General features: G+C 32.0%; 1 protein-coding gene across 2 annotated transcripts in view; it reads left to right on the top strand.

Annotated features, from left to right (window-relative positions):
- tok (tolloid-like protein 1 tolkin) overlaps positions 1–24,984 on the top strand; it is a 68,569-nt gene that overhangs the window by 37,897 nt on the left and 5,688 nt on the right. For both annotated transcript variants that reach the window (XM_089700084.1, XM_089700083.1), the window contains exons 3-12: positions 6,578–6,825; positions 6,930–7,495; positions 7,588–7,891; positions 11,426–11,649; positions 12,772–12,950; positions 19,113–19,343; positions 19,629–19,769; positions 23,153–23,356; positions 24,009–24,121; positions 24,660–24,808. In XM_089700084.1, the coding sequence (XP_089556210.1) occupies positions 6,578–6,825; positions 6,930–7,495; positions 7,588–7,891; positions 11,426–11,649; positions 12,772–12,950; positions 19,113–19,343; positions 19,629–19,769; positions 23,153–23,356; positions 24,009–24,121; positions 24,660–24,808 (2,359 nt within the window). The remainder of the gene's footprint in view (positions 1–6,577; positions 6,826–6,929; positions 7,496–7,587; positions 7,892–11,425; positions 11,650–12,771; positions 12,951–19,112; positions 19,344–19,628; positions 19,770–23,152; positions 23,357–24,008; positions 24,122–24,659; positions 24,809–24,984) is intronic.

Here is a 24,984-nt window from a genome sequence, read left to right as displayed (position 1 = left end):
AAGAAATGTTATAGTATGCTATATATTCGTGATCTACTCAATAAGCTCTTTCATTTGATACCCCACGCGGCATGTTTTGGAAATGTTTATTTTTTTCTTTGTATGCCATATTTAATTACCGGGGTGCGGGGAGGGGGACCACAAAACTGGTTGGGAACATCTGTCTATAGGATGTCTGGGATCTATACAATATATATCAGAAGTCAGATTTAGGTCCGCTATTTATGCAAACGAACATCTCCTTGGAGCCCGCTCTATATTACAGTGAACCGAGAATTGAATCAAACAATTCGTAAATAACTGTGTGTGTAAAAATCGTGGGTGATTTTCGAAGACTGTTGAAGTTGAGTGTCCAAAGATAAAATGCTACCAATCAAAGTGTTTAAAGTCCTTTCCAGACGTAATTTCGTAAAATTTCAATAAGCATACTCTGGTGATAAATACATATGTCTATGTCTACAATATAGTTTTTAAAATAATTGATTACAACTTACAAGTATATAATATGAAAAAATGATACATCAGTGTACCTACCTATAGTGGTAACTATTTGCATTGTTATTGATTAATAAATTTAAAGTAAAAAAATCCTTGAAAATTAAGATTCATCCGAACACATACAATGCAAGTTAATAAAAAGCTTGTAAGAAAGGGTGATGGTACTCAATAAAATTCAGCCTCCAAGACCTAGATCTACATTCTACATATTCTAAAGTATTTCATTATTGTTGCGAATATTTTGGTGTGAAGTTCGTAGCTATGAACGTAGTTAGACCGCAATAACGTTTGTTAGCCTATACAAACAAATCCTTCATGCGTAAATGTAGATAGAAAACTAAATGTTTGCACTGTACAACAATTATTAAGGTTTCCAAAAGGAAAGAAGCTACAAATCCATATTGCTTTAATCAAATCTAAAAACAACACAAAACTATGATTTGTGTAATATCTGACCTCCGCAGTAAATTATTTACAAATTGTTTCCGTTTTGGCAACGATTTTTAGCTGCATATATTTTATAGTTAAAAATATGAAGCAATATCTTATCGTTAATGTTTTTTTTATGGGACTGATCAGAAAGTAAATAATAATATAATCTTACTCAAAACAAATACCTCCAAATCAGTTTATAAACGAAGTTCTTAGTTGAAAGAAGCCGAATTGAATCCACTATTTCTGTTGTTGCTTAAAATTATCAACCGAACCAAAACCGTTTATTTTCAATATGTGGCAAGTCGGGCCATTTAAGCAAATATTTATATGATTTAATGATACGAGTACTGTTATATTTTTTCGCTAAGAAATATAGCTGCCAATATCAGGTCGTTGTTTACTCCACTGCAGATTGTTCGAGCGCGAATTAATATAAAATAAAAATAAATTCGTTTTAATGGAGTTCAGTACGACTAAAGTTTACGCCGCTGTTATTTGGAAAGCTTCCGTTTAATTGGTTTTTACTTGCGAGTGTTTTGTTTATTAATAATTTCGTATGATTTTTTTGATATCAATGTAAGAAAGAAAGATGTCAATGTCGTATATAATATGTTCTGGGATTGACTCATTTTTATTCTTTCTATATAAATGTATATATAATGTATAGACGTAGTTAGGTATTTTTTGTGGCGTCACCTAAAATGTATTACTACAGTTTCCTAAAAAAATATATTTTTATCAAAGTGTCTACGTATTTTGTAAGGTTCTTGTAATGTCTAAAGGATTGATCTAAGTAGGTATTTTGAATGTGAATCTAGTCACATAAATGAAAAAAATTGTTTTAAAAATATCTCTGGAAAACTCTAATTACCCACTTAGTACCTACACGTACGTTATTTGATACTAATTTGCAAATTAGAAGCTTTGTTTTGCAAATGAATCTATCAGGTACTTTGAGAAAATCGCTATTATTATTTAGCAATGATAATCCAGAGCTATCAAAAGCTCGGTTAGCAGTATGCAGTCCGTCAATCGATAGCGATGCGGTTCACTCAGATTAAATTATACAACGAATATCAATTCTGTTTTACTAATGCATAAACATTGTACAGAAGATCTGACAATCTACCGCTACTAAGACCAGTACCTACAATTTCTAGGTATATGAACATAAAATATATCCTTAACTAAAAGGTATTGAAGAGCTTATTTCAATAAGAAGGCTTACAATGTGAAATAGGTAAAACCTAACATGGCTGTCCTTTTTTTTATGAAATACAGAACCACGGTGCTGGATATTGATACCAAGTATAAATATCTCATTGATCGATCTGATAAACGAGTTTTTAATTACATTATATTATATAATGTAAGGTAGTTTTGATCATGTTGTTGCTACCTACTAATATAACCCATAGAATTTTTGTTTGGCCAGTGGCCTTATCCTAAATTTTCAGTGGATAGACGAACTTATGAAAGAAACGATGTTTATAATTATTCTTTCACGCAAAAAACGGCTGAGTAAATCTTCTTGAAATATTGCCCTAAGTTAGACTTACAAATAAGCGACTAAGCTGTATACAGTATAGTAACATATAATTTAAAGTTTTTATTGTATGTACCTACCTTTATACCTTCAAGTAATAAAATATGAATAGGTTAAAAAGAGGCTAAAATAGAATTTATAAATAACTGACCAGGTTACAATGTAGGCCTTGTAAACCACAATGCATGCAAGGTCGGAAATATCTAGGAATAAGTCGTATTTCATTTTATAAAAAGGTACAGCGTGTATGAGTTTGTATAAGATATATAATATGATAAAAAAAAAATATTTTTCAAAAACCAATTAAAACGTATTTAAAAACTTGTCTGGATAATCCGGCTACTTATACAAAAATAAAAAAAGTTGTTGCTGTATTGAAAGTTGTTAAAATCATTTTCTATACCTATACCTATGTAGTTCAAAACTTTTAAACTTAGCTATATCCCAAATATAGAGGCAGACGAAGCAGACGCACATTTGCTCAGTTGGCATTGATAAATTGATGTTTATTTAAGAAAGTAAGTAAGCATAAAATTTTAATTTTGTTTTCAATGTACAAAAATGAGGTTCGAATACGTCGGCGGATTAATTTTCAGCCGATTGGTATTTTTTTATTACGTAGGTACCGATGAGAAAGTTTTCAAATGTTTTCTAAGAATCATGTACTTATATTAGATATTATGTTATGAGTAAACACAAAAGCCCATGTAAAATAGGAAGAAAAATAATTATGGAGTAATAACAAGGCCCTCAGGGATTATCTTATTATTTCCCTCCGTAAAATATATCTTTCATACGTAATTTACGGTTAATATATAATCATGTTCAGTTTGTTGTGTTCGACATACACGAGAAAATGCTTCTTTTCTTCCAATATTCAAAGGTTGCTTCATTCAAAGACAAAAGTGTTATTAAGAATTCTCTCCTAGAAACATGTTAAAGTATACTTCAGATTCAATACAGAAAATATCAGGTTTATAAAAGCGGAAATCGAGAACAACATAAAGTCGAGTTTAAATTGGTTTCTTATTACAAAACTACGCTACGACGATTTCTATATTTCCAATTGATAATTTAACGAACGTAGGGAATACAAATATTTGCAGTTAAATTTTATTATTTGCTAACAATCATTGTTCCTAGAAAATTTACTAGTTATTCTCTTACTAGAAACCAATAAAAAAAACTTAAGTACTTATTAGAAACCAATAAAAACGTAGAACTGATGAAAGCACTCCATATTTTATTCCGTTTATAGATTTTTAAAGTAATAATTTTATAAACTCTACTATTGTATATATACAGGGTGTCCCGCTCTTGGTTTACTAAGCGCGAAGGAACTTGTAGTTTTGCATACACTGATCACGTAAAAAATACTTTAAAAAAAAATTACGTCCAAAATTTTTTGCTAAATTTTTCCTGAAAATCCATGTTTTCTTCTCTAGCTTCGCGCAGCCGGCATATACCGCTTCTCTAATATGAGCATTTTATCTATGAAAACATAATCTTAAACGATAGCTCACGTGCTGGTGGCAAAGTTGGGCGGCTCGCTTGTTATGGGTGTACACATAGAGTTTTAAGAATTCATCTATTTGAAAAAAAAATGCGTCTGGAATTTTTTAATTATTTTTTACGTACTCAGCGTATGCAAAACTATAACCTCCTTTGAGCTTAGTATACCAACAGTGGGACACCCTGTATATACTATGGTATTTCATATACAAAGGATGGTTTTCTCGTGAATAACATTACTTGTTAACTCTCAAATTAAAAACAGCGTACTCGTAAAATCATAATTGGCGCGCATAATCAACTTCATCACGTATAGGCATGAATATTCATATTGGCTGGAACTATCGTAAACCATGCTGTCCAATTCCCGTCGTGTATGCGTATGTTGAGAATTAATTAATTGGCAGCAAGCGTTGGTCGCAGCTGCGACAGAAACATGCGGTCATTACATTTTATGGTCGCGGCAGATGCTAACGTCGTTAATAGCTTGCAGCATTTCACGCGCATTGCCGAAGGTAGCCTGCTAATGGATGTTCCTGTGTATTTGATCACTCGAAGATAATTGGTTTCGTGTTATGTCCTTTATCCCGAGTCTTAATTAAGGACACAAACTGATATCACGTGGAATGCTCATCTAATTGACAGAAACGCAACATCAAAGCGAATTAAGTGAGGTCAGGTGGGGTAAGAGGGTCACTGGGGGAAGAGGGCCTAGAGACCATAACTAGTAAACTGAAGCGTTTATGACTATGTACTTTCCGTCGATAAAAAAGTGAAGGCGAATTAGTTTGAGCGGTTTTGAGTAGATGTCGCTACGTAGCACAGACATCACAAAAAATGTAAACAAATTTGACAGTTGCGAATTCGGCTAACACCAAGTTGGCTCGTTTTTTTGCGAACCCATATTTTAGTGATAAAAGTGTGCTAGAAATATTTTAAATACCCTGATACACGGAGAAAACTGTAAGTATTTCTTTTATTAATCATTTTAGTTAAGAAACAACTAAATATTGTGAGTTTCTTTCGCTTGAAAATCCTAGACTTCAAAAACAATAGCTGGGGTAAGAGGCTCACTATTGACGGTGAAAGAGGAACATATGTTTCTCTTCCCCCGTGTGAGGGGTGACCAACATTTTGATTAATTTATAATTATATGTGGATAAAATGAAAAGAAGTGACTGACTGTTCTGTACCTATTACAATTTTAAATTATAACTAAAAATTTCTCGCTCATGTGTTTTTTTTATATTTTTTTTTTATTTAATAGGCGGGCAAACGAGCATACGGATCACCTGATGTTAAGCGATTTCCGCCGCCCATGGACATTCGCAACTCCAGAGGAGTCACAAGTGCGTTGCTGGCCTAAAGGATTATGCCTCCTGTGCCAGTAATTACTTCAGGGCCTCATCTCACCACCAAACCGGAACACAGTGATGCAAGCACCACTATTCGCCAAGTTTCGCTAAGTTCGCCTGTCTCAAAATTCCAGAAATTCCAAAGAATTTCTTTTGGATCAAGAAGATCATTTATATTTTTAACTGACTTCTTAAAAAGGAGAAGGTTCTTAATAGATGAATTAAAATACTGATTCGCAATATTGATCTCATCACATAGTGCCATTGTTATTTTTAAAGAGTAACTAACTAGGAAAACTAGTTAGGGACAGACTGTTTACCATTACTATGTATGATTAAATAAAAATAAAATTATAACTAGTCGACTTCTTTTTAGTTTGCCACCCCTGATCGAACCTGTATGTCCCTCTTACCCCGAATTGATGTATTCTTGTTTTTTATTCCAAAGTATACCTTATTTCATCGACATTAAGATCTAATATTGACCAAAGACATTCTATCTACAAATTAACGAACATTTAGCAACGAATATTTTAATTCAAACTCCAATCTTAGGAAATACAATGACTGACCCTCTTACCCCTTGTAAGGGGGAAGAGGAACGATTACTCAATCTTGACAGTAATGTCAATATCTTCGTAAGAACTGTTATTAGAGTAATGACATTTAGCCTACGGGAAGCTAATACATAAAGGTAAGTTCTGTGTGTTTCAAACATCTTAAAAAGCTATAAATGTTGTTCCTAGCAGTCAAAATATTTTACTGAAAATGAAATATGTTCCTCTTACCCCACCTGACCTTACAACAAAGATTGAAGCATTACATTATTTTACTTTATAATTAATAATATTATCTTGTCTACAAAAATAGATTATGCAAAGTTTTTGAAGGTAACATTTACAATGAAATGCGCAGATACTGCTTACTTGGTGTAATTAGTTCAAATTTTTCAGAAATTGTTAGTATTTCAACAAACTTCTGCTAAAACTTTAAAATTCTTACAAATTTCATAGAGACGTCTCTGGAATAAGTTTAAAGTATTATGCAACAAACGATGCTTCAAGCATCTATTACGCTTATATTATCAACAGACTGCTTTGTTTTCTTTTATTATGAACCATATCCTTTCTACGCTATTCTTCGATAAAACATGTTTGTGATAGAGATTTGCATCTCTAACCCAACCAACCTCACCAATTTCTTTCAAATAAACTCAGAAAATTTGTTACAGGTAATTTTCAAGGAGATATTGCAATTCCTGACGACTACTTCAAACCTAGTAATTCAGCTCCTTCGACAACAAAAATTAATAAGTCGTTACAAGAGGAGGTTGAAAGGTTAAAAAAAGAAGTTCTTCTAGAAGGACTGCAAGTTGAAGAGGAAGGCTTACCTGATATATTAAGAAAAAGAACGAAACAACCACTGCCACTGCCTCAAGAAAAACCAAAGAAGTACAACGAAGCTTCCATCGTCACAAAGGTTTTAAATCCGTATTATTATTATTGTTCAATTCATAATTTAAATCTCACCTAGTATTTAAAAGATTCATGGAACTCATTGAATTCAATATAAGTTATTTTTAGGTATTACCTGCAGGATTGGATAAATCTCTTTTAATGAAGAATGGAAAACTGCCACCAGGAGAAAATTTAGATATTCTTGACTCAGGGAACTCATATAACCACACAAATCAAAACGTTATTGTAGATAATCTTACAGAATCTGAGAGTTTGGAACAAGATGGTGTTTTATTAGTCAATATTTCTTCAGATAATATCCTTAATCTTGACGAAATGTATGTAAATCTTAAATCATCGAACTTTTCACCAAAGACAGAAGAAGTAACAAATAAAATTCAAAGCAACAGTCGCGAAATTACCGGTGACTCAAATAATAATAATAATATAAAATTCAAGTTACCTGAAAATATGACTGTAGCCCCAGCTCCGACAAACGGAGAATTATCGACCAATGATCGTGATGAGGATAAAGATAGCATTGCTACAGCAGCAAACAAAACCAAATATGAATTAAAAACTGAAAAGAGTGAATCTAACGATTTATTAAAGCCTACAGAAAGTTTACAAAGCTTAATTGATGAAACAACTCATAAACGTCATAGAAGACGAAGGCATGGTAATAGAAGAAGGTAAGCAAATAACATCGTATTAACACTTAGTATTTTGTTATTATAAATTTCAGTATTTTGTAAATTTAATACAAAGATCATTACTATTGAAGGTTACGAAACATACAATCGATTGAAAGGATAGGGCATAACAGCGTAAAGTCGTCCGAGGGAGACGAAATTGAAGCAGAGCCTAATCGAGAAAAGTTTTTTCGTCATGAGAAAAAAGTTAAAAATAAATTAGTATATCCAAAATTCGAAGTGCCGGAGCATGAATTCGAAGAAAACTTTGAAGTAATTTCTCCAACTAAAATGAAATTGCAAAACAATGACACACAAGAATTTAAGGAATGGTTTTTTCGGGACTCAGACTTGGATTTAGAAGCAGCTGAGAGCCAAATGTATAATAACTCAGAGGTAAAAAAATTATATGTTATTATTTAATAATTAATACATAACTATATGTATAATACCGATTTTAAATACAGTCATATTAAATTAAAGACTGTATTCAATATGAATAATTAGTTATTTGATCTAAAGTTTAGTACATAAGACGCCCGAAAGTTAAAAAAGTTTATTAAGGCTGCAGTCTAGCAAAATTGCGTTTTCAACAAGTTATTTGACAATTTTTTCCCGGCTAATGAAATGATAAACTGAATTTTTTTTTCTTGTTTATCATTAGTGTTATATACGCAATGCGCGTGAATTTTTTCACATTTATAAAGTTACTTTATGTTACCTTAATCAGGCCTTCAAGATAAGTCTCTTTCCCCCAAAATCATTTCGAGCTAAGTTTGTGCACTCACTACGTTGCAACCGATTACAATTTACACAATCTGATCAGCGCATTATTATCTTTATATAGTCGTTAATAAAAACTGCTGAATACAATTGCCGAAAAACTTATGATTTTCTTAATTAGAACGTTATAAATTCATGAAATTTCCCATTTTTTGCCTTACAAAATCTATTGATAAATACTGCTAAAAGTTATTTTTTCCATTAATTTATTCGATTTGGTTGAAGACCAATGAGTATTAATCCTTTAAAATTTTTTTTTTAATTTTGATAATTCTTTAAATATTAAAAAAATATTTAAAATAATTAGGAAAAATCCTAGCGAATTTCTTTAGTCGCGCTCCTTGGGCCGGAGCGTTCTGACGTGTGCTCTACGCTCGATTTTCCTTCATACCGAAGTGAAAGTTGCTCTACTTCATTAAATGTAATATTTTTGTTAATTGATTATTTTTATCTTAGTTTTGTGCAAATATTCGTATTTTTAAACATTTGATTTCGATATGGAAAATAAACGAAAAAAATACGCTTGTAACTACATACTAGAAAAAAAATTATCTTCGAACATAAAGTTAATGAAACCAAATAGATTGCAAAGGTGATTGGCAACAATTTCTTTATTTTACGGGGTGTCAGTAAAGGGATGTAAGTATATTTCTTTAAAACTAAAGTAAGCTCATAAATTTTCTTATAATATAATTTTTTTGAAGTACCAAAAATGTTTATTTTTGGTTTGAGAAATACGAAATATAATATAAACTTGTATTGAGAACTTGAACTTCCCAAGTTCATCCGGGGAAATCCCCATACGGGGAAAATGATTTGTTTACTCCAAAATTGATCCGAGGTGTTTTAATTTTTTCTTCTAGTCATTTTCAACGTAGCGGCATGTTGTTTGATTATTAATTTTGTAACTTAAATACAGGATGTTGGTTTTATATTCTGATCTTACAGACGCGCTGACAAATTTAGTCCGCCATTTCTAGTTTAGTCTACCAACTCTAAGTACCAATATTAAAACGAATGGATTATCATCACATCATCAAAACTCAGATGTAATGGAAGATCACAATAACATAGAAAATTCAGTGGGTGTTGAGAACTAAACAAACAGAAGTAACAGAGACGCGAAGAATAAAAAAAGAGGACGAAAACGATAATTCGTTGATGCTTTCCCTTTTCGACGTATTGTTAGGGTACATCACCAATCTGCAAAAAACAAAACTGATGATTCCCAATTGCTGATTAAAAATGAAAAACAAATAATCGACAACAGTGGTGAAAATTTGCTGATCACAATGAAACATCCTTCAGAGGTAGCAGATTTACTCATTTCAAATGTATCGGTGAACAGCGTAAAGGAGAGGAGGACAGGAAAACATTATGAATGTGGATGGTGGATTGTATACAGGGTGTAATCGATAAGTATGTGCAGGCGATTATGACGTTATTATTGCAGGTATCAAAAAACTTAAAACTGATATCGAAATTACTTTACCTAATGAGCAAAATGACAATAATAACTTTTTAAAAGTATAACGAGAAATATCTAAAAAATTTACTTTATACACTCCCATATCAAAAAGGGAAAATGGGACTAGTAGAAGTTAAATGTCTAATTCCGGCAAAAGACATGAATGCGGAAGATGCGGTTAAAAAAAATTAATATTTGAAATACAATGCAAAAAATAACACTTTTGTCATAGATAAGAATCATGACTATTTTTTCTAAATTCAGGGACAACTAAACGTTGCAGAAGCAGAAGTCTGCTTATTTGCTGTTTGGACTGGAGTGAATAATTCGTTAAAAATAGAATATATAAAAAAGTATGTAACGTTTAGGCAAAATAAAATGATGGACCATTATCAAGATTTTACATAAATTGCCTACTGTCAGAATTGATTGATTCGAGACTTCAGCATTCGATGCCCATCAAGGACCCATCCTATATCATTCAAGCGATTGAAAAAAAAGAGATAAATCCAGTGCAACCGATAAAGCATCAGAATGCTAGCAAAAGATTTATTAGGTTTATCAATATAAATCTATATATTACACATAATAAAATAAATCTGTAGAAGACGCGAAGACTGACATCCGCGCGGACGGAGTCGCGGGCGGAAGCTAGTCAGAAATAAATATTTTTTTGTTTTCATTTAACACAAACATTACATTTTTTTTATTATATACAAAATTTGTTTATCCGTTTTATTAGTTAAACCATGGGTTAAACTGAACAACTTTCACTAAGAAACTTAGGTCGAAAAAAATGTATAGAGTTCTGCATTTTGTATGGAAAGCTTATTTTTTTTTATATTTCGTCCAATTTTCTTTGTAAAAGTTGATCAGTTATATAAACATGAAGTTGAAGATATCAATAGAAAGTATTTTAGCAAATTTTGTGTACTGATAAAAAAAAATCACCCGGTGTAATTTTCACGAAAATTGTTTCAAATTGTCATTTTTGGTACTTATTACGAATATTAAATTATGCATACGAATGATTTAATTTTTAAAAATTAAGTGGAGCAACTTTCCCTTAGTACATTTGTATTATTTACATATAGGATGACAGGATGCATTTGTTTGCACTACTAGACCAAGCCCTTAAGGCGTGAATCGGGTAGAATGACCTTTTAATACCGAAAATTAACTCTAGTTATAACCGTTTCTCTTCTTAGATTCTTAATGTACATATCTAAAAAAAATGTATATTAAAGTTTCGAATATGATAAAGGGCATGGTTGTTTCAATTTGTTTATTTTACAATCAGGTTTTTTGGAAAAAAATCATGAACTGAGGTAGATTTTTGGACTTTAAACCAAAACGCTAAGTCAATATAACGTCAATTATTGTAGTACATATTTTTACAGTGTGTTTATGAAATTGAAACACAGGACATGGTTGTTTTAAATTTTAATTCCATACCCAAATATCATTTTAAATAATTTTTATACGTACTTTTACTACGGTAGATTCGCGCCGGTCCTCCGATCCCGCCTTGTAAATCGTCGTCAAGGTCGCTAGCCCCTATTAACGCCTTAAAGTACTTACTTACTTATCCATAGTACTTACTTAAAAATGACAATTAATATTCACTATTTCATACAGTTTTAAGCTTTATTGGTACATAATATTCACTTACGTTTTAGATAAAAATACGGCATCGCAGCGCCCGGGCGGCCACAAATCGCAAGGAGCGTATCTGGGAGAACGGAGTCATTCCCTACGAGATTGATGGTAATTTTAGTGGCGCACATAAATCTCTCTTCAAACAAGCGATGAGGCATTGGGAGAATTTCACTTGCGTTAAGTTCGTTGAGAGAGATCCCGATCTACATAGAGACTACATTGTTTTCACGGAACGACCCTGCGGGTAAGTTCTGAATCTTAAACTTTATTATAAACAAAGTTTGTATATGTGTGAGGTCTTTCCGGAGCATATATCCGATTTTGATTTGTATACTTATTGTAATTTGTAGTATTGTTGATTATCTAAGCCGTGTAAACTTAGTTATCAATAAATATAGCTACACACACATACATGCACTTATAGTATTGTTACAAAAATATACCTACTCTTATAATATAGGTAAGGCTCAACCCGAAATGTAGCCTCTAATTTTGTATAAAATTATGCCTGAAGAATATGTAAATTGAAAGCCAAATTTAATTAAAATAAATTTCAAATGAATGCGTAAGCAATTTTCCTGATTAATCAAATGAAGCCAAATGAATCAATTCAATTGGCAAATTAATATCAAATTATGCCCAAAATATTTCAAATTGCCAATAACCTAAATTAAAATTAATCATTAAAACGTTTTAAAGAGACTTCTATAAAAATCGGAAAAGCTTTAAAATATTTTTGAGACATCGAGACAAAAAAAATATTTAAAGAAGGCCTAATAAAGGATATAGAAATTTCAACGTCGGTTTATCACTCACACGTAAAAAATCTCTTGAAATATTTAGTAACAAAACTTTAATCCAAAATCTTCGTAATATGTAATTGGAAAACATTTATTCCGCTAGTGAGTGACCACATCAATTTATTTCCTGAGCCGTGACGAGCTAGTAAAGTGATAGATGATTATATCTATGATATTGCGTTATTTCGTTGACCTATCTATCCTTTTACAAATATAAGTGAATAAGCCTAAGCCTTATATCTACGCACGTGTAAGATATTCCCTTACATTCGTTGCTCTATCATAATATAGGTACCTAGATGAGTAAATTCATTATATTTTCTAGTATCTATAATACCAAATCTAGAATTTACTTGTTTCCATGTTTCAAAGCTCATAATAGCGTTTCAATTCATGAATACATAATAATATGTAAGAGCCATGTAAATTATTTCATAGTCACGGACAATAGTCATACAATAAATATCTAGGTATATCTAGTTGTTTTGTATATTGAACATGCTCAACGAAAACCAGATCTTATTTTTACTTCGACCTTATTATAATGTGCTTTTATTGTCCAACAGTTGTTGTTCCTTCGTCGGAAAACGTGGTAATGGAGCTCAAGCGATTTCCATTGGAAAAAACTGTGATAAATTCGGTATCGTTGTACATGAACTTGGTCACGTTGTTGGCTTCTGGCATGAACACACGCGGCCTGACCGGGATAGACATGTTCAGATAATCCGGGATAATATTATGACTGGTAAGTTGATATTTACTTAAATTAAAATACGAGGTAATTTATAACGAACTGGCAATCCTGTAAAAATAATGTCTGTTAGGTCATCTAGAAACGCAAAAGCTATCAATTTTATCGTCATGTAAAAACTAAAGGCTTTTCACAGTAATGATATTTCCCATTAATAAAAAACCTCAACAAATAAGCGAAAACAAAAATAAATAATAATATAAATATCACGAACAAAATCGCAATCGGTAGCTAGTTATCTAGAAATATAGCTCTCGTAAAATTGGCGGGTAAATACTTACGTGCAGAAATAATAAAGCATTGGAACTGTACGGCATAAAAATATTCTCGATATTGTTGTAATCTTTGATTTGTAAAGACTTTGGTTACCTACCCAAATATTTTCATTTAAGGATAAAGTTTATTAAACAAATCAATATAATTTTTAGCTGTAATAAAAAAGTGTGTGCGTGTAACCTTTACGCGCGATTGAAGTAAAACTTCTTTGGCGTTGACGACATATATCACTGAAATGATTAAATATTAACTTAAATAAATAAATATTATATTATAATTTAATTATATTTATTATTCATGTGCTTTACAAAGATTATTTAAATGTTATATTAATATTATTCATTCGAAACAGGTAATTGAATGTCATCATAATTTCTTACGTACGAAATTATAGGTTTGTGGTAACTATAATGTGAAACATAAATTTTACTCTCTAAATTTGCTACTTTTCTTGAAAATACAGCATCTATCGTTGTACCGAAACGCGTTGTTGAATGAAGTCGAGAAGTATTCATAGATAAATCAAATTTTTCTTCTAAAAAATCAATTAACGGCTGAGATTCCTGAGAGCGAAAATTAACATTAAAATCTCCAGTTAGAATCATCGGTAATTCATGATAATTACTATTTAAAAGTCGAGAACCTTCAATTGTGAAGTGAAGTAATTGCTGATGAATAAATTTTATGATATTTGTCAGGTTAGTATTTGTAGAAATATAAATAACAACGATAATCACAGGTTGGTCATTCGTATTAACACATCGAACCAAGGCGATGTCACCAATTTGTGAAACCTCATCGGAAATTTGTGATAATATAGTTGGTGAAATATTTTGAACTAGCAATGCCCTGCGGTTTCACCCGCATAGATAGCGATATCTTTACAGTGAAAAGTCTACTATAGGTCGGACATGAAAATCACCTTTACCCCGTCCCGCACTACGGCCTTTTTTTTTTGTTTTAGTGGGGAAATCTTTCATAGATACCCACGGCCTCCAGGGGAGGGGCCGTGGGTTATGTCGGATTCCTACCGACCAAAACCCCACTGTGTTCCGTCAAGACGCATATTGGTAGAATTCCTCCGTGACCCCCGCACTACGGCCTGCTCGAACAGTATACCTACTATTTTCTGTAGATTGACACTTTTAAATTCGTTATATCTTTTGAATGGAATATCCAATTCTTTTCATTTAAAAAGTATTTTGCTGGTATTGAAACAGTCTATAATAAAACATCATTTAATGGGATAAGGATTAATATATGTGTATGGATAACATGGTTTGATTACTGTCGGCACTTCTATTTACTTTGAAAACGTAAAAAAGTTGTTGTAGTAACATAACTACTGAAGATGGACATATGGTATCGCGGACTTTCTTGTAGATATTGATCCATTCTATAATACTGTAGAACATTTTTTTGTTCTATCTTCAATAGATTCCGCAGCGCACGCGATGACAGAAGTTTTATTGAGGATTTTTTTACACCTTGGGTTACATTATTGAATTTTTGGTAAGGATCTCTAATTTTTTTGAAAATGCAATATAGCCTATGTTCCTCAGTAAAGATGCAGCTTTCTAATGGTGAAAGAATTTTTGAAATCGGTCCAGTAGTTTTTGCGTGAAAACCATACATACATACATACATACTTACATACATACTTACAAACTTTTCCTCTTTATAATATTAGTATAGATAGATTGGTGTTACATTGTTCAGTGTATCTGTAGATGAATGATATACAGCTACTCCACCAGCAGTTGAGTTGGGTCGTTTGTATTGGGTAACGCAATAAAAATTTTCAATAAGAATTTGTTCGTCATTTTTCATCCAAGTTTCGGAAAATAACAGCAATGTGGACCTTTTTAATACTTTATCATTCAGATCAGAAACATGAGCACGTAAACTTTGGCAGTTGAAGGAAAATAGTGTAATGTTACTCTCATTTACAAGGTTATATAATTCTTCCTGTTGTGTTATTAGGCGAGAATTTGAAAGTCTTTCAAATTCACACTGTAAATCAACTATTCCCCCTGGACGCTTTCTTCCATGATAAAATTTGTTGTCATCGGTGTTTGAGACAATGAACAATCCATTTATATCAGTTACTCGTGATAATGCTACATATAACAGCTGCTGACTGTGACTTTTATTGTATTCATAAACGATTTGATCAAAAGTACCACCTTGAGACTTATGTATTGTAAGCGCACAAGCAGATACTAATGGAAAGTGATTTCTCTTTGCAAATATTGTCTTATTTCTATTCATTGGTACAGATGACGATCTTCGTAAAATTGGGACTGCTGTTCTACTAATGTTTAGAGTTTGAATATGATGGGCAGCTTTTTTCCTAATTTTCTCTCCTATCTTACCAGGAAACTCAAGCCATAAGCGTATGATGTTATCACTGTCATCACGTTCAATATACACTAACTTTCCAACACAACCGTTGGCTAAGCCATCAGATACATCAATATTGGTTGTAATAATGTAAAATTTGTTAAGAACTAATATGATTTCATAAGGCGATCCTCCTGTATCAATAACTGACATTTTATGAAATTGTTGGCGTACATAATATGCTTCTTGTTCAACTGAATGACAACCTATATACATATCTGTTGCTATGGATACTACTTTGTCTTCAGCAATATTTAAAATAGATTGATTATAATCCGCAACATGTTTATTTTTATTTTTAATTTACTTATTTTAAAAGTAATAAATAAACAAGTATATTTAGAGATTTTCAAAAAATTTTGCAATTTAAAATAATGTTTTTAAAACTGTTGAATTTTTCATTCACTTTGCTATTCACAATTGATCCGTTTGAAAATTTGAAAATAAATAATCCTAATTGATTATGATATTTGCCACTAGCTGGCGTATAAGTCAAGAAGCGTGTAGTATAGGTATGACATATACTTACAACCAATCAGAATTATTATTTTTAAATGGCGGAAACTACGCAGACTATAGTAAGCGTTACTTCCGTCAGAAAAAAAATCTGAGTTACTCCCTAGTCGCGCCTAAAGAAGTTTTACTTCAAAAATAAATAATAGGTTGAAGGACTCAACGCCATAAAATTTTATAATTAGTATCAGCTGTAAGCAGATTTCTATTATTGTCTAATTCAGTTCACGGGATTAGTTTATTACTAAAGTTCAATCAGAATTACATTTTAACTTCGAAACTGCATTCAAGAAAACTTTCGCGCAAAACTCAAATAATATTATGTGTATTTCATCATTTTAGAATAGATTAGGTACCTATAATTCTATAAGAATTCCACTTTTTTCTGGAACAATCATGCCTGAATCAGCCTCCAGTCGTCGATAATACACTTCAAAGTATTCAAAGTGAACCGTAATTCTCGAAAAGCCGTCTTCGCCTAATTTGGATTGAAATTGGTTTAAGTGGCATCGCGTGCACAAATCGTCCGGTAGCTCTTAACTCATCATGTAATCTGCTTAGTGCAAGGGACTATTTATACCCAATTAAACATCTATTTATAGTATACCGATTACCGCTGCGCTTATTAATAAGCTTTATTATAAGCGTAGCAGTTGTATTTTAAAAGTAGTGGTATGTTTTAGGAAGCGTTCAAAATAATACCTAGGTATTTGAAATATGAATAATTCTGAAATCGATAAGGTACTAAAAATATCATGCTTATATTACACTACTTTTAAAAGCACCCTATCGAACCTGAAGAACACTTAAAGAGTCACCCTGTATACGCTAAATAAAACAAATTAGAAAATGCGGACACGGCTCGGTTGCCCCAGTTCATTGCGGTCACGACGGCCGCTTCAGAATACCTGTGCGGCAATAAAAAGTTCACAACACAAACGGAGGGAATTAAAAAAAAAGTTTCGTTTAACTGATTTACACATTAAATTTACGCGCGTTATCCCAGCGAGATTACTTTCAAATTGACTTCATAAACCGAGGAATCTGCCTCATAAATCGTTGATAAATTGGCGAAATATGTAAATAAATCAATTGGTCTAAGCGAAAATAATTTCACGTACACGGCTTACATGGGATTGCCCTCCATCGCAGATATTATAATAACCGTAAATGTTGGAGTGCGTCGAGTTACGCGTTACGCTGCGTAGCCTTCGAATGTGGCGCTTGACCCCGATCCACCCTCGCTGAAATCTTTACAAATGCTACCTTATTTTCCACACTGTGAAGTCTGCTACCACTTAGTTACGAACCTTACACCCTTTGTATGCGTAGGCTAAAAATACCTGAATAGAGACTAGTTTAATTCTAGTGCGTATTGAGGTGAATCACATCCACTTTATGTAGAAATCTTTGCACTAGTAACAGCGATAAGCTATATTAAGCATTAATTAAACCCGATCACGCGAGTTAACAAGCTCAATATTATAGACAAACAATATATTGACATTTCATCTAGTCAGATCACACAATACATCCATTGATCCATATTATATTGTATCAGTTTAGTTAACTAAAAGTTAGTGTGGTATTAATAAGTCACAATAATTCTGAAAAATTGTACTAGTTTCAGGAATGTTTCAACGATCTACTAAAGATAGTACAGTCGAGTAAAAATATTAAACTTATGCAATTTAACATAGATACAGATATCACCTTCACGTTGCAATCAAAAGTTACCTCAGGAAGGGAACACGATCTCTTCCTGTTTATTATAATTCTCTTCAATGTGCCCCTCTGATCGTGACCGACTTTCAAAACGTGTTTGAGGTATATAGCGCACTGATTTGTTACGAAATGTTACTTCCATACAATAGACATGGATGTATTTTGAACTTTGGACATCTTTCTATTGTGAACTTTGAAATTATCTTTCTTACGCTGTGGAATTTAGCCTGATTATATTTTGAATAGAATTTGTCACTGTAATGAAATTTAGTGAAAGATTTTTCTGTTACACTACCGCTTCAATTTGTTCGATTAGACATAACAAACATTTATGAAATTGCTTATACTATTTGAATATTCAGCTAACATTGTTTAGGTGATAGAGGAGAAAGGCGGTTTAGCAATTGTTGTTAATACTTGTTTTGTCATCAACTTGATGAGCAGAAATGCGCAGAGATAATTTCAGACACGTAATTTTTACAAGTGTGTCACGTCATAGTTATTTTCCCGCCATCACCTGGGACATCACTTTTTGAAAATATCCTTTCATCTTCTAATCTTATTCTAAATGAGAGTCTGTTGAAAATAGTTACTAATACTACTGCAATAGTGCGCCGTTTATTTGTCACAGTTCACATTCCTAATGTACAGTATTTACCGCATGAATGTTTGTGTTTACCTATACTCGTGTTACATCCCATCTCTGAGGAACTTCTCACTAACGAATAATTGAGTACAAAATTGTTACGTAATAAGATAATAATATGACATAATTAGGTATCTTATATTCACACTGTATCTCATGTTGACAAAATGAAAAAGAATATTGTCAAGGAATTTTAATAATACTGATATTATCGTTTCATGATTCACATGCTTTGCAGGTTATCTCTGGAATTTTAATGACATCTTTTTATAAGACAAAATACTACGAATACGTTGATAATAATATAGCTCCTTAATAAGAAAAACACCGAGAATAACTTCAAATCACATCTTATTTTTGTTTCTTTACAGCTGACTGGAATATATTTCACAGTACCGTAATGATTAATCTATACCAAATAATAGTATCTAATAAATCTTCATGGATTATTTTTTATATTTTACGACGTTTAAATATTATTCAATTTCTGTTTTACTTACATTTTATTGGCAAGAATTAAAATCCTATTTAATTAGTAAAATATAATAAAATATATACCAAACAATATTGATTAACTCATTCCATTTATACAGGTCAAGAGTACAATTTCAACAAATTAACGGAAGAAGAAGTGAACTCACTCGGGCAGACGTACGACTATGATTCCATCATGCACTACGCAAGGAACACCTTCAGTAAGGGCACGTACTTGGACACAATTCTGCCCCTAGAAGTGCACGGGAAGAAACGGCCAGAGATCGGGCAAAGAGTGCGCTTGAGCGCTAGTGATATTGCCCAAACGAATCTACTCTATAAGTGTGCAAGTAAGTTTTGAAATAACCCCGTAATTGGGTTTAAATTATAATATTTTTACACTATTTTTACATAGCATTTCAATTTTCAACGTAAAGGTAACGTAATGTTTAAACTTTTTCATACGTGTAAATCTTAGTTACAGCATAGGTGCATAAATATGTTATCGTTCATCTTGATGTTGATACCTACATTTTGTTAATCAATAACTTTACTGTAAAGCTACATATTTTGTAGAAGCAACCGAATAATAACCCATTTAAAAACAACAAACCAAACAACAACTTTTTTAACAGAATGCGGCAAAACAATCCTCGGCAACTCAGGATGGTTCAACTCACCCGGGTGGGGAACAGAGACCCCGCCAGCCACCGCTGAGACCTGCGAGTGGCGGATAGTTGCTACACACGGAGAGCGAGTCGTACTTAATATTACTGGTAAGACTATAAAGAGCAATGTTTTACAAACTATGTGATACAAGAACCACTCCCTAGCCTTTTGGTATGGTCTATTACTTATCAATGAGTTCATCAACGAGAAACAGGAACCTCTCTTATGTCTCTATAATATTATTATAAATGCTGAAACGGACGTCGTATAATTTTAATGTATACTTAATGTAGTGCATAAAATTGGTCTCCGAAGTTTATTTTTAGTTTAAAAAAATACTCTCCGACTTTTTCTTATTGTATGAAAAATGACGCTATCCTATGTTTTATAAACAATAATTCAAAGAATCCGGAATAGCTCAAGTGCAACACATTAATGGGCTTACTTTAAAGTTTGGTTAGCAAGTTGTAAAGAAATTCCTGAGCTAACTTAATCTAAACATTCCTTCGTCTTTTGTTAAAGGAGAACAGGCGAGCTCATATTATACAATACGGTGGTAATAAATTGTTACATCCTTGCTAATATTATAAATACCATGAACATAGTTCTGTCCAGCTACTATGTATTTAATAGATAAATTCTTGAATCGATTGAGATATGATTTGGAATGAGAGAGGTGAAACATCAATGTGTCTTCTGAATTTGACTAAAATGTAAATAACTTAATCTAAACTTAAGTAGGTAAGGTAATTTGACTAAAATAAATATGGTAGGTAAACATTTTCAAAGACCACCGAATTGGGAATTTTGCACTTGAAGAAAAAGTAATTAATGTTTTCGTATTTTCCCTTGGATTAGAAAATAATTCCTTGTTAGCAGGAAGAACAAGTTGAAGGAATGAAAATTATTATGCCTATCGATAATAATCAATAAGCGATATTCTGAACGCTAAATTTTGCAAATGCTCAAACCGGATTAATTTAAACTACACTCAATACGACATTGTCTTAAAAGATAATGATTGTGTCCCGTATCTCTAGCAATTAAGGAATTTAATTGTATTGTAAGCGACTTACCCGAATTAATAACTTCTAATACTTAAACAAGTTAACAATGATTCAGACTCAAATATAATTAATTAACCTAGTCATTTAGGTTAATGTTACAAAATAAATAAATAAATAAATAAAATAAATAAAGTTTTGCACCATCATCGCAGGATATGAACTCCTAATGACTGTATGAAACAAAAATATATTCATAGGTATAACTTACATTTTATAATATTGAAGGCTTAGGTCAATAAATATCCGCTAATTTTATTAGAAACTTCGATTCTTAAAATAATTTTGTACCTATTACAAACTTCGATGTTAATAAAAGGTCCTTTAATTGAAAATGAATTTCAATTGATTTAGTTAAACAAAGACATTTTCAAATCTTCAATTAAAAAAATAAATATATCTGCAATCTACGAGAATTCTTTAACAAAAATCCAATAAAAAATAATCACAGTACCTTTCCAACGTAACCAGAGATTACCTGCAAGCAGGTGACAAAGAGTCCGTATCCATTTAAATCGGATCTATACTAAACTTTTATTAAACATTTTAACAGGGTCAGGGGAATGTGAAAGGCCATAAGCGTTACGGGGCTCGCCGGAGGCTGTAAGGGCCACCCTAATTTTGTGCAAAGTACCTCTCCAATGTTACTGAGCACCACTTTTATTCTGCTGATGCGTACCGATATAAAGTCCGTATTTAAAGATTAATAGATATCTCTTTATAACTTTATCTGGAGATAGATTGAAACGATTCATGAGCTGATACTATTCGTAATTTGTTGAGTTGATGATATTCCTGCTAGTTGAGATAATTGATAATCCTTATCTTATAATGTTATTTTTTTTCGCAAGAGTAGTTAGATAAGAGCTACTTTTATTTTTTACTTCCTTAAAAAAATTTAATTGCATCTTATAAACTGTTTATTTTATAACAAAAATATAATCGTAGTTCTATTCAGGTAAAGGCACCGCTTGTTTTGGATACATTTATTGGCTTCTCTTCCTTACATATCAGATATTATACGAACACAATATCACATCTCCAAATTCCGACAACAATAATTTCAACCAATGGTTGTAAATAATTCTCTATAAAAAACGTATATTGTTCTAAATTCCTTTATCGAGAAGACGGTACGGTACGAAACCATTCCGGGCTTCGCAACATTTATTGTATGCGTAACACAATGAGACAGCTTTCATCGAGCTATGTAATGAAACCCCTTGAAAGAGAACTTGGATTTGAGTTACAAATTGAGGCAAAGAATGTGTCAGTTTGATAAGTATTGCGAATACCTAACGTTAATTTAATAAGCAGTGCTTTTTTATTAGAATAACTCAAAATAATCAATGGGTATTTAATTAAGCACGTAAAAAAGTTTTCTCTATTGAAACCAGGAAATAATTATTTACATATTATCAGACATCTATTTAAAGCCAGGCCAGGTTAAATCAAAAATGTTAAAAAGACAGGCGATAAAAACAAATCATTTAATATGCAATAAAAATCTCCAAATGATTGCGGAGCTGTAATAACAGAGCTATCTATTAGAAGTACCTTTTTCCATTGAAAATTACCCTAATAAAATCGCTTTGAAATAATGAAATTTATACCCCACATTTAATACTAATGGAAATAATTTATACATTTATGTTTCCATATAACCCATATTAAAAGGGATAATGAAGGCTGGACCACAATAAATTGATGTTTAGAGCTGGGCTCCTAATTTCTTCGACGGACCTTTTACTGCTCGTGTAATTATATAAATTATCCAATGATTGCAAAGTTTCTGTCACTGATATATTTGGATTCCAATCTTTTTATAATAGTCCTTTAATATATCATCGTTTTAAATAGATGTTCCTATTTATCGATTTATTATAGGTTCAACGTGTTTTTCTTCCTTTACACACAGTATAAGTGATTTCGATGGGTTCCGAGGCTGGGAAAATAAAAGGCACTCTATCTAATGCGAGTTTCCAACACACGGGATTTCATCTGCACGTGCTGGTTTAGGTTTATCTTAGAATTCATTTAGATGAAGCTTTAGAAATACAATTTAAAGAACATTGTGGTTGTTTACGAAAACATTTGATCGTTTTATTCTTTGTACATTTTTGTGAAATTCTATTTGTACACATTTTTCTTTTAGAGAAATTATTCGTATATAATCTTGTATTGCGTGTCTTGTAAAATTACACGAAATCACATAGATAATCTAAAAGTAGAGGTAAATGAGCGTTTGTTATCTAATTGCATTTTTCATAACTGGGCATCTCTATCTAACGATAGATTTCAATAGATATAAGACGCGATCAATGATCAGTGTTTTTTCAATATGTACTGCGACATGAGTTAGTGTAACACAATGGAAGCGAAGCTTTGTCACATTAGACCTACAATAAGTCTAAATTTATTTCCAGAGATAGACATCCACAAGTCAGATGAATGCCGTTCCGAGTGGGTTGAAGTGTTGGACGGGTACATGCCCAATGCACCAGTGCTTGGCAGGATTTGCGGTTCGGGCAAGGGGCCCATGATGAGGTCCACGGGATCCAGGCTTACCGTTGTATATCATCCCGGCTTGAGGCCCAAACCGCATCGCGGATTTAGGGCTTATTATGAAGGTGGGTTGGATAGTATGAATTGATAGAGCATTTGTAGTTTAGATTTATTGCTTTAAATGTATTCCATGCAAATCCTAATGAATTACGTGGTTAAAATATTTTAGCCAATTTAGATAGTTTACATATACCTAATACGACTTATACGACTTCAACTAAAATAAAGCTATTTTACAGTTATTACTGCAGCAGTTCACGCAACTCAATATTATAAGAATATGTATTATAATAAAATATATTTTTCTTACCTCTTCTTACAATTTTTCACACTTTCAAATCGAATTATTTTCCAAGAAATCTCACCTTTCGGATGAACTTAATGCGCATTTTCCTCAAGCTTATAAATTATTTACATCTCTCAGCATACATAATAAAAAATATACGTCCTACTTTCTGTTATTGTTACGTGGAATAGACATTAATTTTTATTTATCCTTAAAAAGAAGTACCTAATAGAAATAAATTATAGAATTTAATTCATGAATAAATGCTTGAGAGTAGAAAAGGAAGTATTTATAATAATCTCAATTTAAATCTTACTCGCATACCCTAACAGAATGTGTTTAAAATTTGTAGATTCATACTTTAAGACAGACATTTTATTTCGTAAGGGAAAGAACAAAGTTATTCATATAAATCAATTTATTTTGTACAGCGGTGTGCGGCGGAAATATAGAAGTAGATAGCAGCGGTCATTTGGAGTCACCCAACTATCCCGACGATTATCAACCCAATAAGCTTTGCGTATGGAAATTAACTGTGCCACAGGTAAATTATCTTCTATTATTTTATTAACTAGCTATGCTCCGCAGTTTCACCCGCATTGTTCCGCTCCTGTTGGTCTTAGCATGATGGTATATAGCATATAGCCTTCCTCGATAAATGGGCTATCTAACACCGAAATAATTTTTCAAATCGGAGCAGTAGTTCCTGAGATTAGCACGTTCAAACAAACAAACAAACTCTTCAGCTTTATAATATTAGTATAGATTTCTACCCACCTAATATTAGAAACAATTTTTTTATTGGAGTAAGTAGGAGTACCTAGACTAGCCTATTTTTAAAGTCAGACCATATGGTCAGATCCACACTCTATTGAATTAGGTACATTTAATTGTAATATTATACTTCCATTGAATTTTACTGATAGTAAATTGACATAAATTATTAAAAATAAGCAATTCAATAAAAGGGAATATTCTTAATCAATCCAACACCAACATAACAAAAATTGATAAATTAATACCGATATATTTTTATCTATTTTTGACTACAATTTTTAATAATATGTGTTTCTTCTAATTAGGATTATCAAGTAGCATTGCGGTTCCATTCATTCGAGGTGGAAAACCACGACCTGTGCAACTACGATAAAGTCAAAGTGCGAGATGGAGACTCGATGGACAGCCCGCTCATCGGCATGTTCTGTGGACACAAGATCCCACCAGATATCAGGTATTTTATTAATTATTGTACAGATTTTAACATCAATATTTATAGTATTTGTAGGAATGTTTGATTACGATTATTAAAAACATTTTTGTGTTTAATCGTTTTTAATTTGCCTATGCATGATCTTAAATTCGTTCGTTAACTGTGTCTGTATTGCAATAATGGGAAAGTAAACAGAC

The sequence above is a fragment of the Colias philodice genome, chromosome 10, assembly GCF_061535455.1.
Source record: "Colias philodice isolate Cphi_HAF_F1 chromosome 10, ilColPhil1 Martin Lab GWU primary, whole genome shotgun sequence".
NCBI classification, from domain to species: Eukaryota; Metazoa; Arthropoda; class Insecta; order Lepidoptera; family Pieridae; genus Colias; species Colias philodice.
Note: the sequence above shows the minus strand (reverse complement) of the source record. Positions and strands in the feature narration are given on the sequence as shown.